The sequence below is a fragment of the Oenanthe melanoleuca genome, chromosome 13 (genome assembly GCF_029582105.1).
Source record: "Oenanthe melanoleuca isolate GR-GAL-2019-014 chromosome 13, OMel1.0, whole genome shotgun sequence".
NCBI classification, from domain to species: Eukaryota; Metazoa; Chordata; class Aves; order Passeriformes; family Muscicapidae; genus Oenanthe; species Oenanthe melanoleuca.
Window position 1 is genome coordinate 10,593,921 of NC_079347.1, and position 27,666 is coordinate 10,621,586.

The 27,666-nt window shown below is 45.8% G+C and overlaps 1 protein-coding gene across 1 annotated transcript in view; it reads left to right on the forward strand.

The window, feature by feature from the left end:
• Nucleotides 1-27,666, forward strand: part of COL23A1 (collagen type XXIII alpha 1 chain) — a 172,167-nt gene that overhangs the window by 138,012 nt on the left and 6,489 nt on the right. Inside the window, exons 6-23 of the mRNA XM_056502404.1 lie at nucleotides 10,539-10,565; nucleotides 12,373-12,399; nucleotides 13,056-13,082; nucleotides 17,646-17,717; nucleotides 18,979-19,095; nucleotides 19,556-19,591; nucleotides 20,105-20,131; nucleotides 20,592-20,618; nucleotides 21,657-21,701; nucleotides 22,269-22,331; nucleotides 23,299-23,343; nucleotides 23,803-23,880; nucleotides 24,251-24,274; nucleotides 25,155-25,208; nucleotides 25,923-25,967; nucleotides 26,465-26,554; nucleotides 26,892-26,963; nucleotides 27,290-27,331. Of these exons, the coding sequence (XP_056358379.1) occupies nucleotides 10,539-10,565; nucleotides 12,373-12,399; nucleotides 13,056-13,082; nucleotides 17,646-17,717; nucleotides 18,979-19,095; nucleotides 19,556-19,591; nucleotides 20,105-20,131; nucleotides 20,592-20,618; nucleotides 21,657-21,701; nucleotides 22,269-22,331; nucleotides 23,299-23,343; nucleotides 23,803-23,880; nucleotides 24,251-24,274; nucleotides 25,155-25,208; nucleotides 25,923-25,967; nucleotides 26,465-26,554; nucleotides 26,892-26,963; nucleotides 27,290-27,331 (918 nt within the window). The remainder of the gene's footprint in view (nucleotides 1-10,538; nucleotides 10,566-12,372; nucleotides 12,400-13,055; nucleotides 13,083-17,645; nucleotides 17,718-18,978; nucleotides 19,096-19,555; nucleotides 19,592-20,104; nucleotides 20,132-20,591; nucleotides 20,619-21,656; nucleotides 21,702-22,268; nucleotides 22,332-23,298; nucleotides 23,344-23,802; nucleotides 23,881-24,250; nucleotides 24,275-25,154; nucleotides 25,209-25,922; nucleotides 25,968-26,464; nucleotides 26,555-26,891; nucleotides 26,964-27,289; nucleotides 27,332-27,666) is intronic.

The following is a 27,666-nucleotide window of genomic DNA, read 5'->3' on the forward strand; positions in this document are numbered from 1 at the left end:
TGGTTTTGACATCCCACTGATCATGGATCACAGCCCCAGGTATGATCTATGTATGATGTATTACAGCCTGAATTTCAATGTATGTCTGCCTTCTCTTTCCCCAGTAACATTTGAACCTGGCCCATTTCAGCCAGATTTGACAGAAGGACAAAGACTTTGTAGAGAATAGTTTAACTTTTGATACTGGGGGCAGATTAAGGGAAAAAGCCTTTCTGATGCCAATGGTGAGGCAGGAGCCATGCTGCCATACAGCTGCCTTGAGCTCAGGTTTGCACGAGGGCAGCAGAGCAAAAGCAGATGTGTGGCCACCACAGTGATGGAAATGTGTTTCTTGTTGGGCTCTGGGACCCCTGGGACAGGATGCCCTGGGACATGTCCCAGGCTGTGCTTCCTGAGGCAAGGAGCACCCGTGCTGCAGCGTGGCTCCTCTCCACTTGATGTGCTGCCAGCGTGTTGGGGTCATTTGTCCTGGTGAAGCTGGGAGGGGAGGGAGGGGTTGGCTGTGCAGAGGGCTGGTGCAGTGGGGCTGTGGCTGTGGAGAAGGGCAGGCAGCTGCATCTGGGTAGGAGGAAAAGGAGAAAATGAGGAGCAGATGGGAGAGCCAAACTGTGAATAGGCTTTGAGCTGACCTTTCAGAGCAGGAGGAGCTCTGCATTGCACAGCTGTTTAATTGGATATTAGGAAACATTTCTTCACCAAAAGAGTTGTGAAGCATTGGTCTGGACTGCCCAGGGAAGTGGTGGAGTTGCTGTCCCTGGGGGGATTTAAAAGACGTGACTCTTGATTTAGTGGTGGGCTTGACAGTGCTGGGTTAGTGATTGGACTTGATGATCTTAGAGGTAATTTCCAACCTGAATGATTCTGTGGTTCTAAGCAATGGCTGTGCAGTGCTCTTAGCTGTCTTGCCCCCATCTCTTTCTCTGCCTCATGAAGGGATGGTTCTATAGTTGCCTTCAAACTACTTTCCCAGTGAGATGCTGCCTTTGTGGTTCACCAGAACCCATTCCCTTCTCTTCTCCGTTTACTGGAGTGGCCTTTTGAAGCCAAAGTCTCTGCTTCTTGAGAGTTGCATCTGCCTCTACTATTCATCCCTAAAATCAGTCTCAGCTACATCGCTACGTGACATCCCAAATGCAGGGTTGTCACTTCAAGTGGAAGAAACCAAAAGAATGAAGTTGATTAATGAGGGGAATTACTTCATGTGCATGTCTTCATTAATAGAAAGCAGAGCAGGGAAGAGGCTTTGCAGAAGAGAAGTATGATATGAAACAGGGTTGTCTCCTGTTTTATACATTTCCCTTAGAATACTCAGATTTATTTTTGGTTGGAGAGTGTCTTCCTCATTTTGTCCCTCCTGTGTACAATGTTTGCCTTCTGAATTTTGTTAATCACTTGTGTGTTGCCTAGAAGATGGCAGGCATTGCCTTGCCCATCTCTTGCAGCAGTGGGAACCTTTTGAGAAGGCAGGGAGAAAAGACATCATGCTCTGCCTGCTTAGAAGTAATGCAACATGTTAGTGACAATAATTCAGCATTGACTATCCAGCTCTGTAGTCTCCAGCACAGGAAAGATATTGGTCTGTTAGAATGGATCTAGAGGAGGCCACCAGGATAAACAGAGAAACCTCTGCTATGAAGAAAGGCTGAGAGAATTGGGATTTTTCAGCATGGAAAAGGAAGGCTTTGGGACATGCTAATTGCTGTGTACCTGAAGGAGCTGTGAGAGAGCTGGAGAGGGAACTATTTATGAGGGCCTGGAGTGACAGGACGAGGGAATGGCTTCACACTGACAGAGGATGGGGTTAGATGGGGTGTTGGGAAGAAATTCTCTATTGTGAGGGGGGTGAGACCCTGGCACAGGTTGGCCAGAGAAGCTGTGGCTGCCCCATCCCTGGAGGTGTTCAAGGGCAGGCTGGATGGAGCTTGGAGCAGCCTGGGATGGTGGAAGGCATCCTGACTCATGGCAGAGGAGCTGGGCCTAGACAGTCTTTAAGGCTCCTTTCCACCAAACCATTCCATGATTCTGTGACTAATAGTGTCCTTTTCTAATGGCAGGTAACTGCACCAATATAATCAATTAATGGACTTAGGGTGAAAAAGAATCATGACACAGACACTGCTCACTGCTGGCTTTTAATTTTGGGGAATAATTGCTCTGTCAGAATTTAAACACTCCTGTACAGGCTATTCTCATATATTTGTAGTAAGGAGCTATTGGAGCTAAGCAGGTCAGCATCTTCAGAAACTTTTATTTTGGGAGCCTTGGACAGTGAGCTAATATCTTCCTTTGGCTGCAGTGTTGTAAATCCAGATCTATCCACTGAAGTCAGCTGTAATGTATAAGCCAAAAATCAACTGGTAAGGATGGCAAAACTCTGGTTTTAATTAATTTTCAAGACATAAAGTAAAGCCAAATGTGTTTTTCTAGGCTGATGTCTGTGAGCAGGGTTGAAGAAGCACATGTAGAAGGGGAGATGGTTCCCTGTCATAAAATCCCAGCACAGTGAAGCACGGGATGGAAAAGTAACTTTGGTTACAGCTCTAGACCTTGACCATAAACAGTGGAGTCTGAGGTTTTCTCCCCTCAGCAATTAAGAATTTCAGCTAGTAGACAGCTCAGGGAAAGTCTGTGCAAGCTTTTTGTGTGTGACCCATAAATATAATATGAATGCAGACAGGATGATGTGTGGGAAATGAGGAACACATGCCTTAGGCTCTTCCCGGTGGCAGCTCCTCTGTGCCATTGTGGTTCCCCTTTTACCAGAAAGCTCCAAGGCATGCACTTAACCAGGCATTTTGGAAATGGCAACACCAGAAAACCACATGTGGCATTAATAACAAACTACTTTTACAAGAGAACTGTAGGCGTAACTCAAAATTAACTGCCTGACGTCTTGATGAGTTGCCCCCACCTGTGCAATTATCTCAAAGTGCCCTTGGGTGTGCTCGAGGTGCAGCCTGGGAGAGTGGCTGGAGGAGCTCTGTGTAGCTCTGTTTTGCTCTGTGTGCAAAGCAGAGCAGCAGGCAGTGTTTTAACTCTTCAGGAGGGCTGCCAGAAACCCCATGAGATGTATGGGAGGCCATCTATGTGCCAGACCTCGTGGACTGTGTGGACCCCAAATTTTCCTGTTTTTTTTGCAGTAGACTGTTGCTTTCCAGACCTTGGGTGGTAGCTTGTGCATGGTGTTGCTGTGGTGTCCACAACACATTGCATGGGTGTTTTGGCTTGTTGTGCATTGCTGGACTTGGATACTTTTAAACACTGTGTGGTGTGATGAAGGCTTCTGTTGGTGAGTTATTTAGTTTTCTTAGCTAGGCTAATCAAGGTCATAACTGTAATTTAGGTTTCAGCCTGGGTTTGTTCTCATGTTTTGCTCGTAAATATTCAGACTTCAAGGAGTATCTCCTGTGTGTGAAGTCATTTGCACACATACCTCTCCCAGTAAGAGCCCAAAAGACAGAAGTAACAAACATTCGTTTTACAAGGCAAACTTTGTAGTTCCAGTCTTTTTCGTTTTATTTTAATATCAGTTTTGTGGCCAATTCACGTAATTATTTGCCTAGAGGGAAAACCCTCTTTAAACAGGGAAAGCAGATCCAGTGTGTTTTCCTGCTACATCCATTTGCTGGCTCTCTGATGTGGAAGCAACAATGATTTTGTGAAGACCAGTTCTTCAAGGCAGCAGTTTATTTTCCTTTTGATTTAGAGATAATTCTTCCACGGGGATAATAAAAAGTTGTCTTATATCCTACCCAACAGAGGGATTGCAGATGCATTTGTTTATCCTCTGTGATTCCAGTGGTTCTGGATTGGGAGAGGAGAGGAGGGGGCCTGGTGAAGGTGCTGACAGCAATGGCAAGAACTGTGCAGCCCAACTTGCACTGGCAGGGCACAGGTTTGGTTTCTGCCTTCTCATGCAGCTTTTCCTCTGTTTTCCTGCTTTGAGTGTTGAGTGCAGCTGGTGGATCTCCATCTCTGTTTCCAGTGCATTTGGGTCCAACCCTGTGGTACAGAGGCTTGCTGTCTAGGCAGATCAAAACTGAGAAAACTGAGAAGTTTTCTCATTAACCACCAAAGAGAGGTAATCCAAACAGAAGCAGACAATGATACTGGTGTTGAAGGCAGTAAGCTGCTGAAGTGTTTGATTCTAAAGCCAACATTCTTCCAAAATTACTTACCTACTTAAAAATTGCATTCCCAAGTCAGAGGCCATCACCTCTCTCATAGGTGGATATTGAAAAAATACATCCAAAGCCCAACTGGACATCTAATGCTTGAAGAAAGCAGCTGTGCAGAACACATGGAACTCATTTAAGCCTCAGAAATTTGGGGGAAGCTGAGGGACTCTTTCTTCCATAAGAGTACTTTGCTGTTTTGAAAGAGGACTGGTGCAATGTGATGCACAGATGAGAAGTTCTCTGAATTGGTGATCTGGCATGTCTGCCCAGGAGCACAGCAGTCTGTGCTGGGAGAAGTGAACAAACTGTGTCTATTTTGGCATCTCCAATCACCTCCCTCAAAAATCCTAGCAGTGTTCTGTGCAGCTCCAGCCCAGTGTTTGTTTTCCACCCCTTTGGGCCAGTCAGTGCTAGATTTGATTCCAGACATTTTTCTCGAGCATCTTTGAGAAGACATCCAAAACAAAGAGGAAGCTCTATGCACAGACAGAAGGCAGCACATCTTGTGGTTAAGCAAGAGGCAGCTCCTGCAGGGAAAAAGGTCCCTTATCTCATTTGAAGCCCTGCAGAATGTGGTTGGCATGTCTGGAAAACAGCTGGGAATTGAAGCACTCTGCTGAACTCAGGCTAGCAATGCAAAGGAGGGGCTGAGCAGCGGGCAGAGCCCTGTGCTGCCCCAAAAGCTGTCTGAGGATGGAGCTGGGTTTGGTTTTGCTGGCTGTGTGTGTGTGTTTCCCAGGGCTGTCAGAGCCCTGTGGAGGCAGCTGGGCTCTCCTGCAGGGCGGGCTGGGCCCGGCCCCGCGGGGCCTGCTCCCCTGCAGAGCTCTCTGCTTTGCATTATGGGCGAAGTTTTCAGCAAATTACTGCTCCTTTCTGCTCCGTTTCCATCCAAGAATGGGCAGAGGCCTCCCAGCAGTCTGTGGACAGATTTTTTGGAATAGAGCACAGATCTGGGGGGGTTGTTGCCTTGTTAAGACGCGCTTGGCTCCTGCCAGGCTGCTCTGCATCCTTTACCTGACACCTCTGGGGGATTTACTGCAGGCAGCCTGGGCTGTGGGACACAGCTCCCTCTGAAGGAACATTTCCAAGCCTTTAGGGTTTGGTGATGCTGAGCCCCCCCAGATGGTGTGGGCAATGCTGGGGTGTGCCCAGGTGGCTTTTTTGGAAAGAAATGAGGCAGAGGAGTGCGAGTGCTGCAGCTGGGGTTCTGCTCATCCCTGCTCATCCCAGCCCCATCTTTTGGGATCTTCCACAGCACTGGGTTGGATGTTACATGCAGGGAGATTAGATTTTGGGGAACCCCTGAATGCCCTTCCTCATAAAAAGAAATGGGGTTTTCTAGCTGGCTCTGAGGTCATGCAGGATGTGTAAATTGTTTCCAAATGGAAGCAATTAGTCCTGCAAGGATTAAAAAATAATGTCTCATCAATGCTGCTGTTTAGTGCTTGTAAGAAAATTGTAGAAGCTGTTTGGTTTTGGATTTTTTTTTAACTATGCTAAAACTATCATCTAGTAATGGAAAAGTGGGTTTGTAGTTTGTACGTAGTCATGGAGCAAAGGGGAATTTGTGTTGGACAATACTGAAATAGCTTTTAGAAAAAGAAAATTGTTAGCAAAGGTTTGTTGATAATCATGTTCATCACTTAAACAATAATATTTATTTTTAAGTCCAGCACTGTTCCTGTGTGTAGCAACCCCACCCCATTGCAGTAAGGCATGCTATATATAAAGATAAATATGAAACTATTGTGATATAAGTGATCTCAATGTTAAACATGACAGCTCCTGGTGGGAATGTTTCCAATGTCTTGCCATGCTGCAGTCTGATATGATTTTGGGGTCTCACACCCGGGACCCAGAAGTCCAGGTTGATGAAGGAGGAACCTCCTGCCCAGGATTCCTCCAGACTCACAGCAGTGAGTGGTGTGTGCTTGGGGTAATTCCTTCTATGACCAAATTCATACTCTTCACAAGTTTTCAAATGTAGTAATAAATGTATTTACCATTATAAATAATAGTGGTTAAAATAAACCATAGAATATAATAAATTAAATGCAGTAATTTAAGTGGGTTTGAAAGAACAAATGATTAGTGCAGCAGCAGTGGTATTGTATGGAGTAGAAATTTTTTATTTTGTAAGGGTTTCTGATCCTTCTGCAGTGAGGACTGGGGGAGGGAGGAGGAGTAGCAGTAACTGGGGATGAGGTGACATCCCAGAGCAAGTCTCTTGGACTCAGTTTATTCACAGTTAGTGCCAGCGATCCTCAGCTGCTATTTAGAGGACTCAGTCCATTTTTTGTTTCTCAGTCCCTTTTCTCTGCTTTCCCTTCAGCTGGGAAGCTGGGAGCAGCCACAGCAACCTGGCTGCCTTCCTTCACTTTCCTTGTGACAGGCCTGGCAGGACGTGCTTGGCCACAGCTTTTGCCAGAGCTTTCTTCTCACACAAAAATGTGCTGAGGAGCCACATGGCCAGCAGACACTGTTCTGCCTTGAGGATTTACAGCCTGGCCTATAGGAAGGGATGGTCCTGTTCCCTGCCTGTGCTGCAGATGACCCAGGGCCCTTTGCAGGGATACTAAAATATTGTCATGCTCTTTTGTTCATTCCTTGAAATATAAAATTCTACCCTTTTTTTGAAACCACAGAGACAGAGATGGAAAGGCAGCCCTTTGAATTTGTCAAAATTTGACTGCAGGGTTCCTTCCGACCCCTGTGCTAATTTTTAGCAGAGCAGGAAACATTAAAAATAACCATGAGAGATTTCCCAACTCAGAAGGATTGTCCTCTTAATAATCTCTGGCTTTGTTTTCACTAGATATTTTCCCCCCTTAAAATTCCTGTAACACTTTAAGAGCAAGTCCATCCCTGCCAGGAGCAGTGAGGGCACTGAGGGGACGGAAGAGGGCCAGGTAGCCAGGCTGGCACCTCAGCTTGCTCTGAGCCAGAGGTGAGTGATGGACCTGGGAAATGCTTGTTATTTATTGGAAGAGCTTTTGCATGTGAACCAGAGCTTGCAAGCTCCACATCTTCCCTTTTGGGTGAGCTCAAAACTGTTCTCAAGCATTCAGCTGACCTCAGCAATGAGTGAATCTCCTTTCTGCAATGAGAGGTGGCATTTTGGTGCTGTATCTCAAGACTTCTGAGCTTCTACTGTGAAACAAAATGAAAAATACATCAGAATTTGTTTTAAAATGCATCTGAATGTGGCCCTTTACTCTGAAGTTGAAAAGTTGTATGTCAAAACCAAGGCATGCATCAAGACCACATGGTACAATAACAAGCTCTGCTCAAGCTTCAACATCTTATCTGACCCATGCCTGCATTCTCAGCATCAAGGGATAATTATATATTGTTAAATAATAGATCATCAATGTATACCATCAAATATATTAGATTTATAAATAATGGCCTGACTTGGGTGATGGCAAATCCTCATTGGATCACCATGGATCATTTTTCCTGCTGGAACACCTGTGCCTGTTACTGTGTGTGAGGGGTGGAACCAAGGTGTGTAACTGCAATTATCACTCACTCTGCTCTGTGCCACCAGCTCTCCCCACCAGCTCTCCTGCTCCAGCAACCTGAGGGATCCAGACAGTTGTTACAGGTGCATTTTCTTAGCAAAACTGACAGCAACAATTTTTCTTTTCAAATGGGGAGTGTGTTCTACAGAGCTGTCTGGCCAGGCACTGAATGCAGCTGGTCCTCACTGGTGTGTGGTCAGAAAATGAGATGTGAGTTGGTTACCAGCTGGGAGGGGCCTCTAGGGTCATCTGGGACCCCAACAGTGTGGCCTTCCTTGAAGCTCCCGTGATTGAGGGATTTTGTTCCACTTAGCCAGTGCAGTGATGGTTTTGGTCAGAACTATGTTTTGGGGGAAATTGGTTGAATTTCCCTCTACCTTGTTTTAAAGCATTGGGTTTGCCCTAGGCAGAAAGTTCATCCCCTCTTGATGTGGTAAGCAATGAATTATCTGAACTGTGATCACTGTGTGTGTGATTTAGAGCAAAGGACCATGATCAAGAGTGAGTGAAGGCCCAAGTGAAATTACTCCCTGAAAAAGCAGAGCCTAAAGCCACTGTGATGCTTTCTATTGCTTGGGGTGTCCAAGGAGAAAACTCTTCTTTTTCGTACACTTTTCCTGGTTGTTTAAGCAGAAGCAATTTTTGTCCCCTCAAAATGAAAACTTCTATAGAGATTGGTTTTAAGTGGGGGAACAGAGGGTTGCTTGTTGTTTCCCCATTCCTTGTTTATCAAATAAATTAGAGATTGCTTCATCTTTAATTAAAATGACATGGAGGAGAATTCAAATAGAAGACAATAACAATCTCAACACATGGGCACTCCTGAGATTTGCAGGCAGTCAAGTCAGGCAGCCCAGATTTCAGATGTTCTCTCTGCTCTACCCATGAAATCTACTGGCTGCTCTTGGCAGCCCTCCCTTGCTCACACAGACATTTGGCTGGGCAGGTAGAGCAGAGTCAATTAAATCTTCAGCCCAGACTAACAACAGATTTAAAAGTCTGTGTTAGTCTTGTCCATTCAGTGCTGTGGCTGGCCAAGAGCCCCTTTGGAGCCCTGATGGATATTGTTTCTCTCAAGCATTAAATGCTTTCCTTCAAACATCTTCTGAATAGGCCATTGTTTTTGCTTCTGGATGTCTCTTTGTGGATTGATACAAGAATAGCTAAAAGCTGGAGAACTGGCATTTTATATTAAAAAAATAATAATAATAATAATTCTGGGACTTCTACTCCTCTGAGAAGTTGAATGTGCTGCCAGTTCTCTGCTCAGATCCCATGTCTGATCCTCTGGAAGTCAGGGAGTTGCATCAGGAGCTTCAGATGAACTACCTCAAACAATCATAGTTTCAGGAAAGAAGCTCTATGAACCTGATGCCATTCCCAGCTTTTAGAATCTAAGTAATTGAGGTGATATAACATATGGAGGAGGTGTCAGGGTAGTTTGGTTGTGACCTACAAGCCTTTGCATTAACAGACACAGCTGATTTATTTTATTTTTTATTATTTTTCATTACCACTATGTAGCTGTTGAGTACTGATAGTTCCTTTTAAAAAAAATGATACACATCACATGAGGAATATAACCTATGATCTCTTCAGAAATCTCACATGTGTAAAGAAATCCTTATTTATTTTCAAGTGGACTTTTCTTGTACAGGTCCTCCAGGCCTCGTAACCCAGCTACTGATGATCTGCCCAGGTCATCTGGATTTACTTCTTTTTCCTAACAGAGCTGTGTTCCCCAGAGTTCCATATTCCAGGCTCCATCAGCATAGCCATTGCAGATTGATTTATTCCTTATCAATGGCCATTTATTCCTTCTCAATGGCTCTGAGCTGCAAGGATGCTCTTTTTAATGCAGCCATAGGCCTCCTCTTACCTACCTTTGCCTCTTTTGCTCCATTTCCCTATCACAGATATAAGATAAACTAAAGAAGACTCACACCAATCAGTTCCCTAAGAAATACAGAGAACTTTAGCACTGTAGCACAGTCCAAACTCCATTTGCTTTGGTAGATGCTCATCCTGAGGGTCATCCCAGCGTGTTGGGAGGAGGATGGGCATATTCCACACGTGTGGCTGTGCAGAGCAGGTTTGGGAGGGAGCAGGAGCTGATCCCAAGGCACAGCTTTACAGGTGGAACCCTTGCATTTGCCACAGGCAGTGGATTTACAGTAACTTGTGTGTGTCACTGTACCCAGAAGTGAGAGCTCCAGCTGATGACAGGGGCAGCTTTGGCCTTAGAGCACCTGTGCTTCCTCCCTCCTCAAATCCCTTATCAAAAGCAATGTTTCCTTTGGCCCAACATGTTCAGTGGTTTGGTGTTAATTAAGGGCTTAAGTGCCAGAAATACTGGGGAATTCACCATTTTCCATATTGATGCAGCAACCCTAGAAACTGGAGACCTGAGGATGAACTGAGATAACTGAGTACTTTAGCAAAAACAAATGGTTCAGCTCCAAGGCTGATGTGAATCACTCATGGATCTGCTAATTTTAACAAAATCAGGCATGTTTTACTGCTGCTGTTTTTGACTTTCAAAACCTCAGGGAGTCCCAGGCAAAGTGCCAGAGCAGTGTCACCTTGTCCCTGTCACTAATCCTGTCACTTCCTTTCACGCTCCTTCACACTCTGCAAATTGTTTGATGCCTCTTACTGTTCCTCTGTGAAACCTTCCTACTGGATTGCATGGATGGAGGATTAGGTAAATCATAGAATCATAGCCAAAAATTGTACTATACAGAAATATAGTATCTTTCAGAGCATGCCTGATGATGCTATGTTTGAAAATTAATATATTTTTTTTAATAATACTCTCTTTTCGTTCCTTTTTCAGGGGCCTCTTGGCTTGGATGGCAAACCAGTAAGTAGCACTAAGTGCCAAATATAACATGTCTTTGTTCATGCTGCTCCACAATAAATAGGCAGTATCTCAGCTATTACTCATTTAGTGCTACATATATAGCTGTTTAGGAGGGACAATTGTATTTGGGAAAATTATTCCATGTGAGTTTGAATTCTTAGCCAGGGCTGGCCAGCAGAGCTGAACTTTACTTTACCTGTCAGCTCATCTCAGCTGTCTCTTCCCCTCCTGTGTGATCTCTGCGAGCACAGACTGCAGATGGGCATCAGGCCAAATTTGGGGAATAAACTCCAGTAGCACATTCAAAGAGCAAGGTCAGTAATCTTGGTTGTGTGCTTCTGGCACTACAGTGATACCATAAAAATAATTGATCCCAAAGCAGGTTGCATTTTCCTCCAAAGGACCTGAGCTGGGAACTGCTTGAGGGTGCCCAGTGTCCATGAAATACTTTTTGGAACAGACTGGATTAATTTATGGGCTGTTTCCTTGACTTCATTTTTGCTTGGAAGCCCTTTGGATATTCAGGTGCTTCATTCTTTTCTTACTTATTTTACAGAAACACAGACGTTTTTATTTTTATGCTAATTGAACCCTAGCCAGCTCTGATTCCTTCCACTGAATGGTTCCTACAGAAGGTCATAGCACCATATTTTGTCTCCAAACCCCATTCTCTTCCACCACCTTCACTAGAGGGCCCCATATGAAATCTTTTAAAATTCTGGTCCTAAACCAAGTGGGATTTCAAAATGGATAAAAGTCGTTCGGTCTTTGCAATTGAAAAGCTACTCCAGACACTAATTTCTATCCAGTTAGGGAGTGTGCTGTTATAGCTGTACATTGCTGTGGTTGGTTTTTATCCTAACCCTGAGGATAACAAATGTGAATAAAATCTAGAAATGAGGCACTAGACAAGAAAAGAGGGAAGGGCCAGCTCCCAGCCTGGTGCCCAGGGCTTGGCTTTCATTAGCAAAACCTCATGCTGGGAGTGCAGTCGGACCCCAGAGCACAGCCCTGCACCCTGGCTGGGGTGACACAGCTGGGCAGGAGTGAGACCCTGAGTGAGAGGCGGGGAAAATCTCAGTAAGAAAGCAAATTCATCACACAGCCAGACTCCAAACAGACTGCTCATGATCTCTTCCATGACAGTAAGGGGCCAGCAGCCTTGCTACAGAGAAAAACAGTGAGAGGGAGGCTGCACGGGATGCTGCTGCCTCTGACCTCTGTGCTGACCTTCCCCACTGCATCCCACGGGTCCCACTTCAGCACACACTGTGCATTGGTACCAAGATTTGGTCCTTCTCTGTGCTGGAAGGCAAATGCAGAGCAGACACATCAAAGTGCTGCTTTCGGGGAGTCTCTGCCTGTCCTACAGACAGCTGCTCAGAGGGAAGATGAACAATGCCTTCAGCAAATAGCCACAGAAAACAGCCCATCCTCCTTGTTTATTTCAAACAGATGTATAATTGTTGTCATGATATTCTGAGCATGTGTTTTTTCTAGAAGTGATTTAATACCTTAAGATATCTTTTGCATCGATTTAGAGTCACGTGTTGGTGAGCTGCTGTTACACTCCTGCCCTGCTCTGGTTCTTCTCCCTACTCTGTCCTGGCAGGAGCAGGCAGGACCTCGTGGGTGCTTTTTGTTTAAGTGTTGCTCATGTCAAGCACTGCACAACTTAAAATAATGTAGCATGTGTTCCTTAAAATAATAGAGAATGTGGGTCAGGTTTGTGAATTGATTAATGTGATGTCACACACCTTGGTGATTCTGCTGTTCCTTAATTTGGATTCTTCTTATGTGTTTCCAGGGACCTCCAGGACCAAAAGGGGAAAAGGTAAAGGCTGCATTAATGTATGGATTTTGGGGAAGCAGCTCCTGTATTACAGCCTGTTGCTGTAATTCTTTCAAGTTCAGATTGCTCCAATAACCCAGCTGTGTTTTGTTGGGATATGGAGCTGTGGCAGTGGGTTCTCTCATTGCTCTTGCAAAAGCTCCAGGAAGGTGAGGACAGGAAGGGCTTGCAAAAAAGTGGAGGGAACAAGTGTGGTCTTAAAGCTCATCCATGCTACAGGGTTCTGGTGAGCCACTAAGGGTGATGAGAGTGACATAAATTTCTTCATTCCTTCAAGAGATCTGGGCTCCATCGCTCTGTTTGCATGACACCCGTGCAATCAGAGGAGCCAAAGAAGGTCATTACTGAAAGTGAATTTAATTTTCACATGTGAAGGACATAAGCAGTTGCTAGGAGAGCCTTAGAGTTGGAAACAAACTGCTATTTCTGATTTATTATCTGTTTCATTGCCTGCCAGGGCAGAATTTTTCCCTATTGTGTTGTCTTGAAACCTTCTCCTCCCTCATTTTAAATACATTAAGCAATAGGGCTCTAGCCACTTCCCTTGTGTGCTGTACCCATGTCCAGCTGATCCTGTGCTCAGTCCTTCAGGGCTGAGATTTGAACTCTGACCCTTTGCTGTTTTTCCTGATTTTCAGGGGGAAGCAGGAGACATTGGCCCAAGGGTAAGTAGTGACACAGCACACTGAATTATTCTAAAATCTGGTTGGTTTAGCCACTGCACAAAACAAAGCTTTGTGCAGCCTTGCTGCAAACAGTATGGTAACAGCTGTGGAAATCTTTAATTTTGCCTTTGGAGCTCTTTGTAGTGGTGGTTTTCCTAACTTTGGCCATGAGGAAAAAAGAGTCAAAGATCTTTGGGTACCTCATGAAGGGTTTTGCTTCTACCGAACTTTCTCATCCCTTCCAGTGTCAGAGACAGGCTCCATGTTTCTCTTGAAGCTTCTCTTGAGGCTGTGCTCCAGTTATTTGTTGGCATTAGAGCACCAGTATGTGGGAGTAGGATCAGGTGTCCCAAGAAGAGGCCCAGCACAGAGTTGTGCAGGATGGAACATTCCTGAGCTCCCCAAATGGGAGCAGGATGACATCCAGGTGATATCCAGGCTGCCTTTGAAAATAAAGGGTTTCAAGTAACTGTATGATGAGGGAAAACTCTTTTGGCTATAGCATACAGAAATTAATGGAATTTCATGAAATTTCCTCTCATGGAGCTGCATGAAGTTGAGATTTACAGGAGTAAATCAGGACAAGTTTCCACGAGACACAAGGGGGATGTGGCCCATGTTGGGGATGAGATGGGAGGTTTCACCGTGGGATGTGGACTCTGTTGCAGAAGTATTTCTGAGGTGTGGCTCTCTGTGGGTTATGGGCACCTGCTGGAAACTCCATTGTGGGGATGTGTTGGAGTCCTGGTGTACTGGTCACTGTAGGAGGCCAGATTTGGAGCTGGCACTGGAGGATTGTCTGACCTGGGTTAGATGTCATTGCTGGAAACATAACCAGGACCTCAGTGGTTAATGTTGAGTAGAGATGTCTCAGAGACATTTTTTTCCTTTCCCCTGGAGGTTGTAAAATCACTTTATGAAGTTGGTGTCATATTGTGAAGCAGCTCCCAACTGCCTTGGGTGTGTTTGGAAATGTCACCCTGGGGCTCAGAGAGCCCCTAAAATTTTTGTGATAGATTTATGGCCTGTGTGGTGAAGGAGGGGCTCAGTGTAAGGTCTCACGTTGTCTAAGAGCCCACCCACGTTCTCAGAACAGGCTTTAAGAGGTGATTCAGCAGCACAGGGACATGAGTTTTCACTTCTTGGCCAGGGCAGTGGGTGACTTTGGGGCTGGAGACTCAGGAATGCCAGAGGAGGTGCTGCTCAGGCTCCCAAGGCTCTGTGCTGCCTGGTGCTGTGGAACTCACCTCCTGCTGCAGGAGATGCTCTGGGACAGGCTCTGTCTGGACTTGCAGGCAGGTACCAGATCTCAAGGTAACACTTGTCCTTTGTTTTCATCTAACAACAAAAAAGAAAAAGTGCTGGGTTTTGGGGCATATTTTGTCCTGATCTGCATTTGTCCAGATTTTGCTTCAGTTCTTGATTTATTTATGACTTTTTGCAGAGCAGTGAGGAAAAGGCTCAGAAACAATTTGGGAGAAAAGAGAGAGAGAAAAGCCTGGGAGAACCATGCACTAGCAGACATAAAAACAGGTGCCTGACTTTGAAAATAGCTCCCTTTATGTCTCCAGACACTCAGGGTTGTGAATAGGAGGCAAAACTTTTTAATATCATCTGGTCTAGATTACTTTTTATTTCTGAATTTAATCTATCTTATTCCTCAAGTTTCAGTGGTGGCTTTGTTTAGCTGATTTTGAAAGATGTGTCAGTGCAACTCACTGCATCAATGGGAAGATAAATAACTAGGACTATGTCCAGTGCCCTCTTCCTTGTAAATGGTCATGCTCATGGGCAGTGGAATGAGGATAGATACAGTGAATACTATCATTAGGGATGATGGATTGAAAGAAAATAATCCTTGGGGTGGCTTTGGGGTGATTGTGTGTGGTGGGAGTGAGGTGATGGCAATTAGGGATTAGCTACTGAATATGTTCGTGTTTGCACTGCTTCTCTTTCTGTAATAAACACCTGCCACCAGCATGGACAAAAATAGAGATTATTACACGTGGGAGTGTGTAATACTGATACTGGTGGCAGATGCTGGAGGGTGACTTTAGAAAGCTGAGGAAAGAGATCACCTTGGATTGTCTTCATCACTGAATTCTCCTTGTTGCAAGCAGCGTGAGAGAGGATGCTGTGCAGCCTCACCTGCTCAGGATGGGGAATAAATGTGCCCAAATGTACTGACAGAATGCATGGAAGTGTATTTACAGGGAGAAATCAATAGCAGGTCCCCTCTGCTCTTGGGAGGATAGAGGGAATTGAAGCAGGATGCTGCCAAGGTTGGGACAGCTGTGCCCTGCTAGTTGTGCCTGTGCTTCTCTGTCACAATCAAATGCATTGCTGCCCCCCTGGAAAGGACTGGTTTTATAAGCCTGACTTGCTCCCTGAGGTGGCACTGGGCCAACTGCTCTGGATTTATGAACTTAGCTGGGTGATCTTGTTCTTACTGACAGAAGAGATGTCAGACAAGTGATGGGGTTGAGGAATCTCTGCACATCTGGGCCAGCGGATGCTCAGCGCCTGTGGCAGCAGCACCAGCTTTGCTCTCCAGAGGGAGAAAATGAGCTTCAGCTGGTGAGAGAAATGCTCTGTCTGCAGTGGCCCATGTGGCATGTGCCTGCCCATGCCAGTGCTGATGGAGGTGGCTCCAGCATCTCCTGTATCTGTCTCTGCTGGGGGCCAAACACTGGCGTGACTGAGCCAGCTCTGCAGCTCAGTGCAGACACAAAAGGAGTTTTTCTCCCTTATTTTCTGCAAAATTTTAACTGCTTGCCAAGCTTGCACTGCAGATAAAAACTCAGCACAGGAAGCATCCTGCAGAGCTCTCTGTGGCAGTCAACAGACATCTATGGATACTCTTATTTTGTTATTTGCTTACTTTGGAGTGTTATGTTGAAATGGCTACATCAAGGGCTCTAAAGCTGGAAATCAGCAGTGTTCAAGGTTTCTGTGCTCCAATATTCTATTGCTACATGGGGTCAGACCCAATGGCCTGTTAGCCCAGTGCCTTGCAACCAGATGCTTTGGGAATTGTGGAGCAGGAATATGTTACTCCATCACACTTAACCTCTCTCCTGGAAGCTGGCTCTCTACAGCCTGGATGTTTCTTGAACCAGAGATGGTGTCTCTCTAATACTCCTCAGGGCTGTTCACCTCTCATGGGCCCATCTGTAACAGGGGCTGTTTAAAATTAAACATGTGATGGCTGGATTTGGTGGGATATGGTGCGTTTGGCCTCGGAGCAAATGCAAATTGTTATTTTACAGTAAAACTGATAGGGCTGGGCTTGGAACGTGCTTGTTTGGATGATGCTCACCAGTCTGAGGGACAAGAAAAAAAATTCAGTTCCTGTTTTGCTCTGTGGGCTTTTATGAAAATCCCACTTTATGCTCTTGTGTACTTTATACACATAATGAGCCACAGAACTGTGTCCCTTCTGTCTACCACAAACCCCTTTGCTCTCAGTAGAGTCTTTTTGGTGGTTTCTGTTGTATTTGGAGGACCTGGCCACGTGCAAGGGTTCTGTGTCCTCATTAATTTCAATTTCTCAGCATTTCAATGCTGTTCTTCCCAGAAGTAGCTGTGTTTTACTGAGTGTTGAGCTTAAAGCCCCTCTCCACATCTTGAAAAAAATTATTGGCAGGGGTTTATTTTCTGGGCTTGATTAGTTTTTTCTATCTGACTTTACTTTTCCCTTCTCTTCTCGATATGATAGTCTAAAAACATCCATGCTGGGAGGCTGGGCAGGAGGTGGCCTTTTCTCTTTTGAGGTGGGGCCCTATTCCCCCCAAAACTGAGGTTTGGGTTTATATGTTATTGGTGTGCAAGGTTTAAAAGCCCTTTGGCAATTTGGAAAAGAGGTTTGTTCCCCAGAAACTTCCAAAAATCCTCATGGAGGCTTTGCTGTGTGCTCCCACAGGGCTCCTTGTGGCTTCACTCCACCCTCTTGATTCTCCTGTGGATGTGTACAGGGATGGGTGGGTGGATGGGGGAAAGGGAGATGCACGTGGTGTCCTGAAAAAGGAAATGTCTTACTGCTTCTCCCTAGATAGATGAGTGGAAAGGCTAAAACACAATAGCAATGACTACTGACACAGTCTAAATACATTGTTTTTGAATCATATAAATCTGGGAGATTTATCTGTAATTTGCAGGCTGGGAATACATCAGTATTCATTTGAGCCTCTGAAAACAAATACAGTATTTGGTCTCAGGGAAATGCTGGGATATATCATCCCCTATGGGGTTTACTGGAATAATACTCTTTATTCTGCAGTAGGGAAATCCTTGCCCCAGCTGCTTTGAATGTCCTATTGTACAGTGAAGTAGAGAAAAAATACTTGTTTCCCTCAGTCTGTGTCCTGTTACAAAGATCCAGCATACCCAGAACCTTAAACCCCAGTGTTGGTTACCTAGGCTATTACTTACTAATGTATCAACCAATTATTTAAAAAAAAAAAAATATATATATAGTGCTACAGCCTTTAAAACTCGCTCTTCTGTGCTTTCACCTTAAACTGCTGCTCTTTCTTCTTCTGCTCCCACTTTCCCTGGACATAGATGGTTTTTCCCCACCTCAATCATGGATTTCTGGCTAATGATCAGCTTGTCTATAGCCGGAGAGTGCTCAAGGTAGACACCAAATCTGCTGCCACTGGTTTGCTGTGATTGTGTGAGCTGCTTTTGCTTTTTCTTTCTGGCTGACAGTGTACTGTTGCTATTTTAAATTGCCACAACCATGGCTGTATTTAGAGATGCTTGTTGGGAGCATGTTTGACTGAAATCCCATTGGAATTCAGAGGGCAGGCATTGTCAAAGTCGAGGGTCATAAAACTAATGTGTTTTAACATTTGGTTCTTTGTGAGATTTGAGAATCAAGCAGCAAAGTCCTATAAATTTGATATAAACAGTGTTGGTATTGTAAAATAAAATGCATTAACACTAGAGCGATCTAAGTCCTTGAACTCTAAATGGGACATTGTAATTAGGAAAAATTCAGTGGGAGACTCAACTTGACATAATTGGTTGCAGTGTTCAGCATTTGCAATTCGTTTTTTTAAAAAAGGATGCAAGTGATTTAGGAGCCCAGATCTTGTTGAAAGACCATGGGACTTTTGCTGCTAAGTCACTTAAGGACTTGTGAAAAATCCCACACTTGTCCCTGATTTGAGGGTGGACTGCATATTAAACACAGCCCTCTGACTGCCTGGTGGTGACTCTCCCAGATGTTGCTAAAAGATTTACGAGGTGGCCTTTCCGTGAGGCTTTGCCATTGTGCAGCCCATGGATGGGCTGGGCCCTGGCCCCAGGGCTGGGCTGGGCTGGCTGCTGGGGGCCAGAGCTGACTCCCAGCCTGGAGCCCCTTGGGATGCTCCCCTTGGGAATGGCACCCACCAAACCTGCACAGCCAGAGGGACGCAGCGTGTTCTCTGCACCCAAAACCCGCGGGGTGTGAGCAGCTCAGGATGTTCACATGTGACCTTGGCTGTCTGTAAGGGATGAGATTAAGCCCTGCCAGTTTTTTGTGTGGTTTCCTGGCATGGTGCACTGAGCCATGCAGTGTGTGCATGCTACTGCCAGCATGTTGTGAGCCTGGGCTGTTCTGGGTGCTCTTGGGTTGGTAGATTCCCTGCAGACGGTCACTAGTAAAGGCTTAAGTGGATTAAATCTCTTTGGAAGGCTTTGAGCACAATCCTGGTTGAGGAACCAGATCCAAATGGCATAAATTGGCCATGAGCTCACTTTCAGCTTTCCCAGCTGGAAGCTGCAGTTGAGTTCTTCTGGGACAGCAGAGGCCAGGGTGGCCCAGGGAGGCAGTGCATGTGTCGTGGACACCCTGAGGCCACCCCTTGCCAACACTTCATCTCACCATGTCTGTGTGAACTTCTTCCAGGGTGATCAAGGCCGAGATGGAGCCACGGGCCCCCCTGGTCCGCCAGGACCCCCAGGTGCCCGGGGGCCTCCTGGTGACACGGGAAAGGATGGCCCACGAGGACCTCCAGGCCCCCCTGTAAGGACGGGAGATGCGCAGCGAGCACAGATCAGGCACTGCCCACCCCAGGGGACAGGAGGGTGAAGGGTGAGCCCTTCCCCAGGGCTGCCACCACAGCCCCTGAGTGCCCAGCCTGAGCCACAGCTGGGCCCCAAAGGCAGCTCACAGAGCAAAGCCTTGGGGTGTGGGGCAAGGGAGCAGGAGGGGACCTTCCATCTCCATCTTCCACCCAAGTCTGGGAGCAAAGAGCTGGACCTGGGTGTGTATTTTCAGGTGCTGGTGTGACTCTCAGAGCCAGGAGATCTCTTCCCCAGTTCATAACCTTTGGATGACCTGTTGCAAACCTGAAAACCACTGGCAATTTATTTAATAAAAAAATGTGTGAAAGCAAAACGCAGGGGAACATTCTAATTATTGCTGAGCATTTTGGAGAATGAGAGGTAATAGTTTCAATGTTGGTCTTTTTATTTTTTTGCAGGGTTTCAAAGGCGAGCCAGGAGAGGATGGAGTCATGGTCAGTATTGCCCAGAAGCTTCAGTGTGTGTGCCCCTCACCCCCACTGCACATCACCCTTCAGCTCACTGCAGCAAGTGGGTTTGTGTTGTTGCTTATGAAGGACAAAAACCCCTCATGGAATTATAGGTGCCCTAAAATGGATGTTTGCCCAGGGCAACCTGTGCCCTGGGGAGAAGAGGGGACACTTTTTGTGTCCCCTTGGCTCTTCTAGAGGGATGTGGTGCTCCCACATCCTGACTCCTGCCCCTCTGAAGCAGCCTGGCATTGTAACTCCAAATTGCTAAGGTTTACACTGGATAAAAAGGTGCTTATTATATATAAAATACATGAACCTTAAAAGGACATTATTTACTGGGAGCACAGAGTACAAATACAGATCTATTTTTAAGAGAAGATGAGAAGCTGACATTGTGTAACTTTTTTTCTTGGAATTAAAATACTCTTAGAAATGTTTTTGTCCTGTTTTACTCTGTTTTCAAACAAGTAAACCAATCACTCTTATATTCAACAGGGTGCCAGAGGACCTCCAGGACCAAAGGTGGGTAATAATCTGCCTAATTTTAACATGAATTCTTAAAATAATGCTGCATAAGAGGGTTAGGGATAAAAATAAGCATTTTGCTGTGAACTTGAACCTATCAATATATATCAGATGATGCTTGGAAAGACTGACCTAGAACAGAGACTGGACAGAGCAAAAGGAATAAAATTCCAAGGCATTGACTGGGGATGTAAATGTCTGAATGTGTCACTTCCTCAATATCACATCCACTACCCATGCTCAAACCTGGAAATGGGGGTGGAGGGAGCCACAGGGGACTGGAATCTGCTGTCCTGTGAGAACGTGCTTTCTTCCATTTGGGGAGGATAAATATGATCAGCATAAGCCAAGTATTGTAATTTTATGAATACTTTTTACAATTAATTTTGATTATCAACATAATTGGTCTTATTTTCTTTACGTCCCTAAATTTCTTTCTCTTTGGTTGATGTTGAAGGGTGAACCTGGTGTCCAAGGGAAAAAGGTAAAATGGTGATTTTTTTTTTTTTATTTTTTTTTTAAATTACTAGTTTTAATTTTTTTTTTCTTTGCTTTGCTCTGTGCTTGGCTAGGGAAACAATTGCCAAAGACTGGTGTAGAAGCTGTGCTCATGGCAGTCCACACCAACCCTTCCCTGTGTTCCCTCGTTTTCCCTCCCATGCCATCCTGGAGCAGGGCATGGCTGTGCCTGCAGCCTGGCTTTCATTTCCACCAGCAAGCCAGAGGCTGCAGCCACATCTGCCCAATAGACAAAGAATAAAACAGCAAATGCCAAGCAAAGCAGTAGGTCTTGGGCCCTTTCTCTCCAGAAATTCAATGATCCAAGAGGTGCCTGGAGGATGTTCTCTGCCCAGGGGCCCTAGGATGGGTTTGAAATTCCTGGGATGGCCATCACCATGCAGCACTGAGTCCCAGGGGAAATGTCCACTTGAGGGCCAGCAATGCTGCTTGTGTGTGGCATTGAGGATTGGGAGAGGTTCACATGTCCAAGTTCTCCACGTTTTCTCCCAGTGGTGCTGTCAGGAAGGGGATAAATCACTGCCTTTAAGAGAAATCAGAGCACTGACAGGGCCCAGCCTTACCCTCTTATTGATTTGGCCCAAAACAGGGGTGGCCATGGGTATTTTTCAGGCCAGAATTTGGCTTAAACATTTCATAACCGACTGGTAAAACTATTCCCTTCAGCACCCATAAGTAGTGTTACTCCAGGAGAGCAACAAAGCACAAGCAAAAGCAGAAAATCTCCTCCTGGCAGAGGGTGTGGGTGCCTTGTGATGAAGTCCATGGCAGCTTACAGGAGGTCTTTGGAACCCAAAAGGCCTTAAGGAATTTATTATTTAGTTTCTGTTGAACATGGGAGAAGACCTTTGCCAGGGCCTTCTGTAAGCAAGTTCTGGAAGATGCCCACCCTCCTTCTCAGGAGCAGGAAGGCAGAGGCAGGGCTGCAGCCTCCTGTTATGTTGGAACCTAGTAAGTGTGTACAAGGTCTGTGTATTTCACTTTTTGTGTTTTATTCCACCAGGGTGATGATGGGATCCCTGGGGAGCCAGGACTGGTGGGCCCTAAGGTGAGTTCTGCTCTGTGTCCATCTAATGCAGGAGTTGGGCAGCTCGTGCTGTCTGGTTTTGGCACCATATCACAGCTGGGGTAGGATGTGAAGTATTTCTTCTATGCTGTGGAAAAGATCAGGGAGCTGTGAGGGTGGTGAGGCCCTGGCACAGAGCAGCTGTGGCTGCCCCATCCCTGGAAGTGCCCACAGTCAGGTTGGACAGGGCTTGGAGCAACCTGGGAGAGTGAAAGGTGTCCCTGCCCAGGGCAGGGGGTTGGTACTGGGTGATCTTCAAGACCCCTTCCAACACAAAACATTGAGAATTTATTATTCTCTGCTGTGGTTTTGGGGCCAGCTTCATGACTAAACACACTACACACAGCCAAACTGCTGAATCTGAAAGCTTCATTTTTATCTCAAAAACTCCCCATTTGCACCTGGACCAGGTGATGTGTTTTACAGCTGAAAGCAGAGCTCTGCTCCCTCGTGTATGTAAAATGAAGAAAAATCAAGAAAATGATAACCTGGATAAATCTGTTTTCCATCCTCCCTGTATAGCATTTGTCTAAGTGGCTTTGTTTTCAGGGAGAAAAAGGAAGTGTGGGTCCAAAGGGAGAGAATGGCACAGATGGCTTCCCAGGACTAAAGGTAAGGGACAGCTGGAACTCTGGCCACAGCATTGCTGAGGCAGAGGCTTCCAGGTGAGGAGGTGTTTTGGGCCTTTGCCTCCTAAAAGCCTCATAAAGGGCCAAAACTGACACAAAAGGAGTGATATTAAGAGTGTTTTGACTATTCCTGGTGATTTGATGAAAGCTGGGTTCAAGCAGAGATCAGTATAAGAATTTATAAGTCATCTACTTGCACACTTTCCACTGAATTGCCTTTTTCCTCAAAAACAATAGAACTCTGATCACATTTTGATCCCATGTTATTGATGGCTGTGGAATTGCTTCAGAGCCCCAGGCACTTGTGAGCTGTCCTGTCCTCCTGACCTCCAAAGCTGCTGGAGATACAATCAGACAGTTTGGGTTTGTTAAGTGGTGGTGAGGAGACATCTTTTGAATCCTGAACAGAATTTCAGTTCATTGCTGTAAGAGTACTATGACTTTTTAAAACTGTCCAATTAAAAAAAAAAAAATAAATCATGAATAGGAGGGGAGGGGGGAAAAAATAAAAAAATAAAAAGAGGAAGGAAAAAAGGAACAATTTGGCACAGAACTTTTCCTTAAACTGACCCTTGAAAATGGTTTAAACATCTTGGCTGAAACTTTCCACATGCAAAACTCAGCCTGAAGCAAAGGGAGCCATGTGGAACCAGCACAAAGAGATGGAGCTCAGCACACTCAGAGCAGAGGAGCTGGAGAGCAGCACAGCCCATACAGGGAGCTCAGCCCTGAACTGGCCACTCCACTCCCCCTGCAATGGCACTGCCTCTTACTTCTCTTGCTCACTCTCAGGTCAAATCTGTTTTCTGCTAGCAGAGACAGTCCCTTGTTGGTGTCATAATTTTTCTTAATCTAAAGCATATCTCTAAGGGTGGGTACAGTATTTTTAGGATAAATATTTTATATTTTCCTTGATCTCATTGAAAAAAAATGTGATTTTTGAATTTCAGGGTGAACCTGGTGAGAAGGGAGGAATTGGCTCCATTGGACCCCGGGTATGGATGTTCAGGATTTCAGTTTGGAGCTGTGTATTTGTCTCAACTTTAGCTGTTCCCCACCACCTCTTTCTGCTTAGTATGTGGATGAATTGCTTCAGGATCAGTTCAGTGTCAGAAAATAGAGACAGTGCATGTTTAAACAAATGATAGCACAGGTACTGAATGCTGACATGGCAAACCAGTCAAGTCCAATTTTCTTATCCTTGTGACCATGCTGTGACCCTATTTTTTGCAAGAGGGAATAAGAGTAATCAAGTGAGGATTTTTATGCTTTTCTCCATTACACAAATTGATGGCCTCTTGAGGTTGGACAGCTCCAGCTGTCAGACTAAGGACTGGTTAAATCCATGGTGTTTGTAAGGTGATAACCCCCAAACACTGCATGTCAGGTCTTTGCTTTCATAGCAGCCACCTCTCCGTGCTGTAACATTAAATAGGATCCATCCCTGGCTGCAGGGTCCCCCTGGGCTGAAAGGGGAGCAGGGAGACACGGTGGTGATCGACTACGACGGCCGAATCCTGGATGCGCTCAAGGTAAGCCCTGCTCCAAGCTGTGCCCTGCAGTTCTGGAAAAGGGCTGAAATCTGCCGAGCTCTGCCTCTGTGATGTGTCCACCCTTGTCCCATGTCACCTCCTGAGATTTCTGTCTTGGCACAGAGCTGGTTGGGAGGGAAGAAAGAGCTGATTGCACCCGGGGGCTGAGGATATTTAGGGTGCAGCAGCAAAAGTGATGGCAGAGCTCGATGGCAGCAGCTGGGATGTGGGAGGAAGGGGAACGACACCCAGGCCTTAACCTGCCCAGCTGAACAGTGCCCTGACCTTCTCATCAGGATGAAATAAGATTAATAGAATAAATATTTAATTACAGACATATTTGAGACCCATCCTAATTGTTTTATAACAGGCTGCAGGGATACACAAAGTGCTGGTAATTTCCGTTTGCCAGATGTCCGCGTGGCACGCAGCTTTGGGAGTGGAGTTTGTGGAGTGCCGTGGTTGGAGAGGCTCCACCAAATGTCTGGAGGCTTCATCTGCTGGACCCAGACCCTGTCCCATGTTCTGCATGCAGAGACTGCCGAGGGACATGTCATTGAACATCACTAACTTTGCTGTTTTCCTGCTTATTCGCTGTTTGCAGTGTTTGTGCACTGACCTATCTGATGGACAAGCTCTGGAAAGGCTTCCAGTGTGACTAAGTGTGACAGCATTTGGGTGTGCAGCCATGGGGAAAGGTGCTCCAGGATATGATACTGGTTTGGTTTTCATCTGAGCAAGACCACAAATTTTGCTGCTTGAAATAATTTGCAAGTTGGAAAATACTTGTTCATCTCAAGGTGGTTTTTGGTCTTTATATCCTGCAGCGCCCAGGAAAAAATAACTTCTTTAAGCATGCAAGGTTTTCCTGCTGTTTGTGCTCACACAAACTCCTTTTTTCCCCCTTTAATTGCACCTCCCTGGCTGGCTGACACTGTTGTCAGCAGGATGCTGCTTCCCAGCCTGGCTGGCTGGAGCAGGCAGAATGCAAAAAGAGACCATGAGATTTGGGGTCCCACCTCCAGCTAAAGGCATTTTGCCTCTCAACACATCTTTGCAGCTGTACAGTCACTCCCATTGTGTTCTGGTTTGCATTAACCACATCATGGCAGAAAAGCCTCAGTCACTCTGTGTCAGCTGAGCTCATCTTGGTGTTTGGGCAATTCTGCTCACCTGAGTGTCTCTGGTTGGAGCTGCTCATTCTCACAGCACGAGGACAGTGTGCTATGTTCATGTTAGTCATGATCAAGCCTGGTTTTTTATCTGTGTTTCAGGGTCCACCAGGTCCCCCAGGGCCACCGGGTCCCCAAGGCACTCCAGGATCCAAGGTGAGCCTGACCTCTGCCAAGCAACACGGTCTGATGGCTTGACTCAGTGAGTCTCCCAAGCCAAAATAAGGCAGTTGAAGCTGTCTGTGAGGAATTTGACGTTATGTGTGCCATCTAGCCCTTTCTTTGGTTGCAAAAAGGTGGCTTTCACACAAAAGCCAGAATTTTTGACCTATGTCTGGCCTTCAGCCTCTTCCAGAGGATGCTGTCCCACAAATGAGTCCAGTCCCAGTTCCACACCTGACAGATGAATTCCCAGCTCCTCTGAGACTTCCTCATTTGTCTGTGGGAGAAGCAGTTGTGATGGGGACTGGCAGTCCCATGGCTGTGCTGAGCCACCCCCATTGCCACCTCCCTGTGTGCTGTTCACTGTCCCAGCACTGTGTCCCAGGACCTGCTGTCCTCCTGCTTCAAAAGCAATAGTCTGTAATCTGCAGCCAGCTGTTCCTTAAAAAGAAGAATGTAATCTGTAAAAACGTATATCTTGAAAGAAGGGGATGGGACAGGACTTTGGTGCCTTTTGAGGTCTCTGTGCCAATATTCACATCAGCTTGTGATGCTGGTGGCTCACTGACCTCAGTCCTAATCCTGGCAGTGGCAAACCTATAACCACAACAGTTGTGTGTGAATAACTCATGCCCTTGCACAATGCTTTCCCAAGATAAATTCTTAATTTAATTTACCATGGGCTCCCCTTTCTTTGTCTCCCTTCAGGGAGAGCTGGGCTTGCCAGGTCCACCTGGGATGGATGGTGAAAAGGTGAGTGAGGCACGGCTGCATCGAGCGAGGCCTTGCCAGGAGCCAAATGAAAAGGAAATTTGCTGTGTGCCTGTGAAAAGCAAATCCAGCCTGCCAGGAGCGAGCTCTGCTGTGGAGGGGAGCATCAGGGAGCAGCTGTGTCCAGGCCCTTTGCCTGCAGCCCCTGCTCTGCTCTGGGTGTGCCAATGCTGCTCGTGGCCATGTCTGCTGAGCTAAAGCGGCTCCTTTCACAAGCAGTTCATCAGATGCTGTCTCTAATCTTTTTGTAAACCTTCCCAACCTCAAATGGCTGCAATCCCTCCTGCAGCCCAGCCAAATTCTGCTGCACCCTCAAAATTGGCATCTGTGAGGCTGAATGTTAAAACATGTTCTCATGAGCTCATGATGCGGAGGGAAGCAGCGGAAAGGCAGAAGTGGCTGCTGTGGGGAGTTTTTTAAGAGTTTTCTCCTAAACATGCTGTTTTGTCTCAAACATGCTGTTTTGTCCCAACTTGCAGGGTCCCAAAGGAGCAAAGGGTGACCAGGGCAGCATGGGGATCATGGGGCAGAAAGGAGAGACAGGAGAAATGGGCTCTGCAGGTCCCCCGGTACGTCCCTCCGTCTGCCCCTGTCCCTCTTGGTTCTTTAATGCACTGATTTCTGCAAATGCACAGAATGGGCTGGGTTGGCTGATTGAAGCAATGACCTCTCCACACCCCCTTGCTGTGGAGCTGGTGGATGTGGAAGCTTTGAATTTCCATTTCTAATCATCTTATTCAGAATGTATCATATTTCTTCAGAAAATATTTCTTCAAAGTCCCCTGGAGATGACCATGAGCTTTGCTTGAGCCAAGGCTGGTGTTTAGAGGGACACAAACATATTTTTCTCTCATTTTTGCTTTCCTGGAAGATGCACCACATCAGTGTCACATTTTTATCTTTCAGGGAGCAGAAGGGCCAAAAGGAGACAAAGGAGAAAAAGGAGACACTGGGTCACCATGTCTACAGAATAATCATGTAAGATCTTGGCAACATAAAGTCTCTTTCATGACACAGGATCAGGCAAAGTTGGGGGGTGCAGGATAGACCCACCAGTCCCATATCCATCAGCAAAACCCAACTGTTTTCTACAAGTTTTAAATGAGGTTTATTCATTAGAGAAGAGCAGTTCTCACACTTAGCACTACAAAGTTACTTTAGATTTTTTTATTGGAGGTTGAGATATTGGATACTGCTGTTGTAATTAATTAAGTCATGATTCTGGGCTTTGTGAAGTTTTCTCTCCTGAACTACCCTCTCTCTTGCCCAGCCTTGTTAATATGCTGTTCCATTCCCTTCTGCAGATCATACCTGAGCCTGGACCCCCTGGATTACCTGGCCCTATGGTAGGAGTCTGGAAGGGATTCCTGATTTGTTATTGTGTGTGATTAGATAAGGACAAGGGTTGTTCTGTTTAATCCCTGTGGGCTGTTTTGAGCTGGGGAAAAAGATCAGGGAAGTGCTACAGTCTGATCTGTCTATGGAGAAATTAAAGCACCTGATTTAGGAGACTGCATCAGAGTTTATGGATCATTTTGCAAAAATCCAAGTTGTTCCTTGGGAAAAAAGATGAAATCTTGTGGAGTGGAAAATCTGTTCCCCACTCTGACAGTTCTATATTCCCTTAAATTCACCCAAGTCATTATGTTTCCTGCCATCAGCTGCACTGGGAGAGGATGCA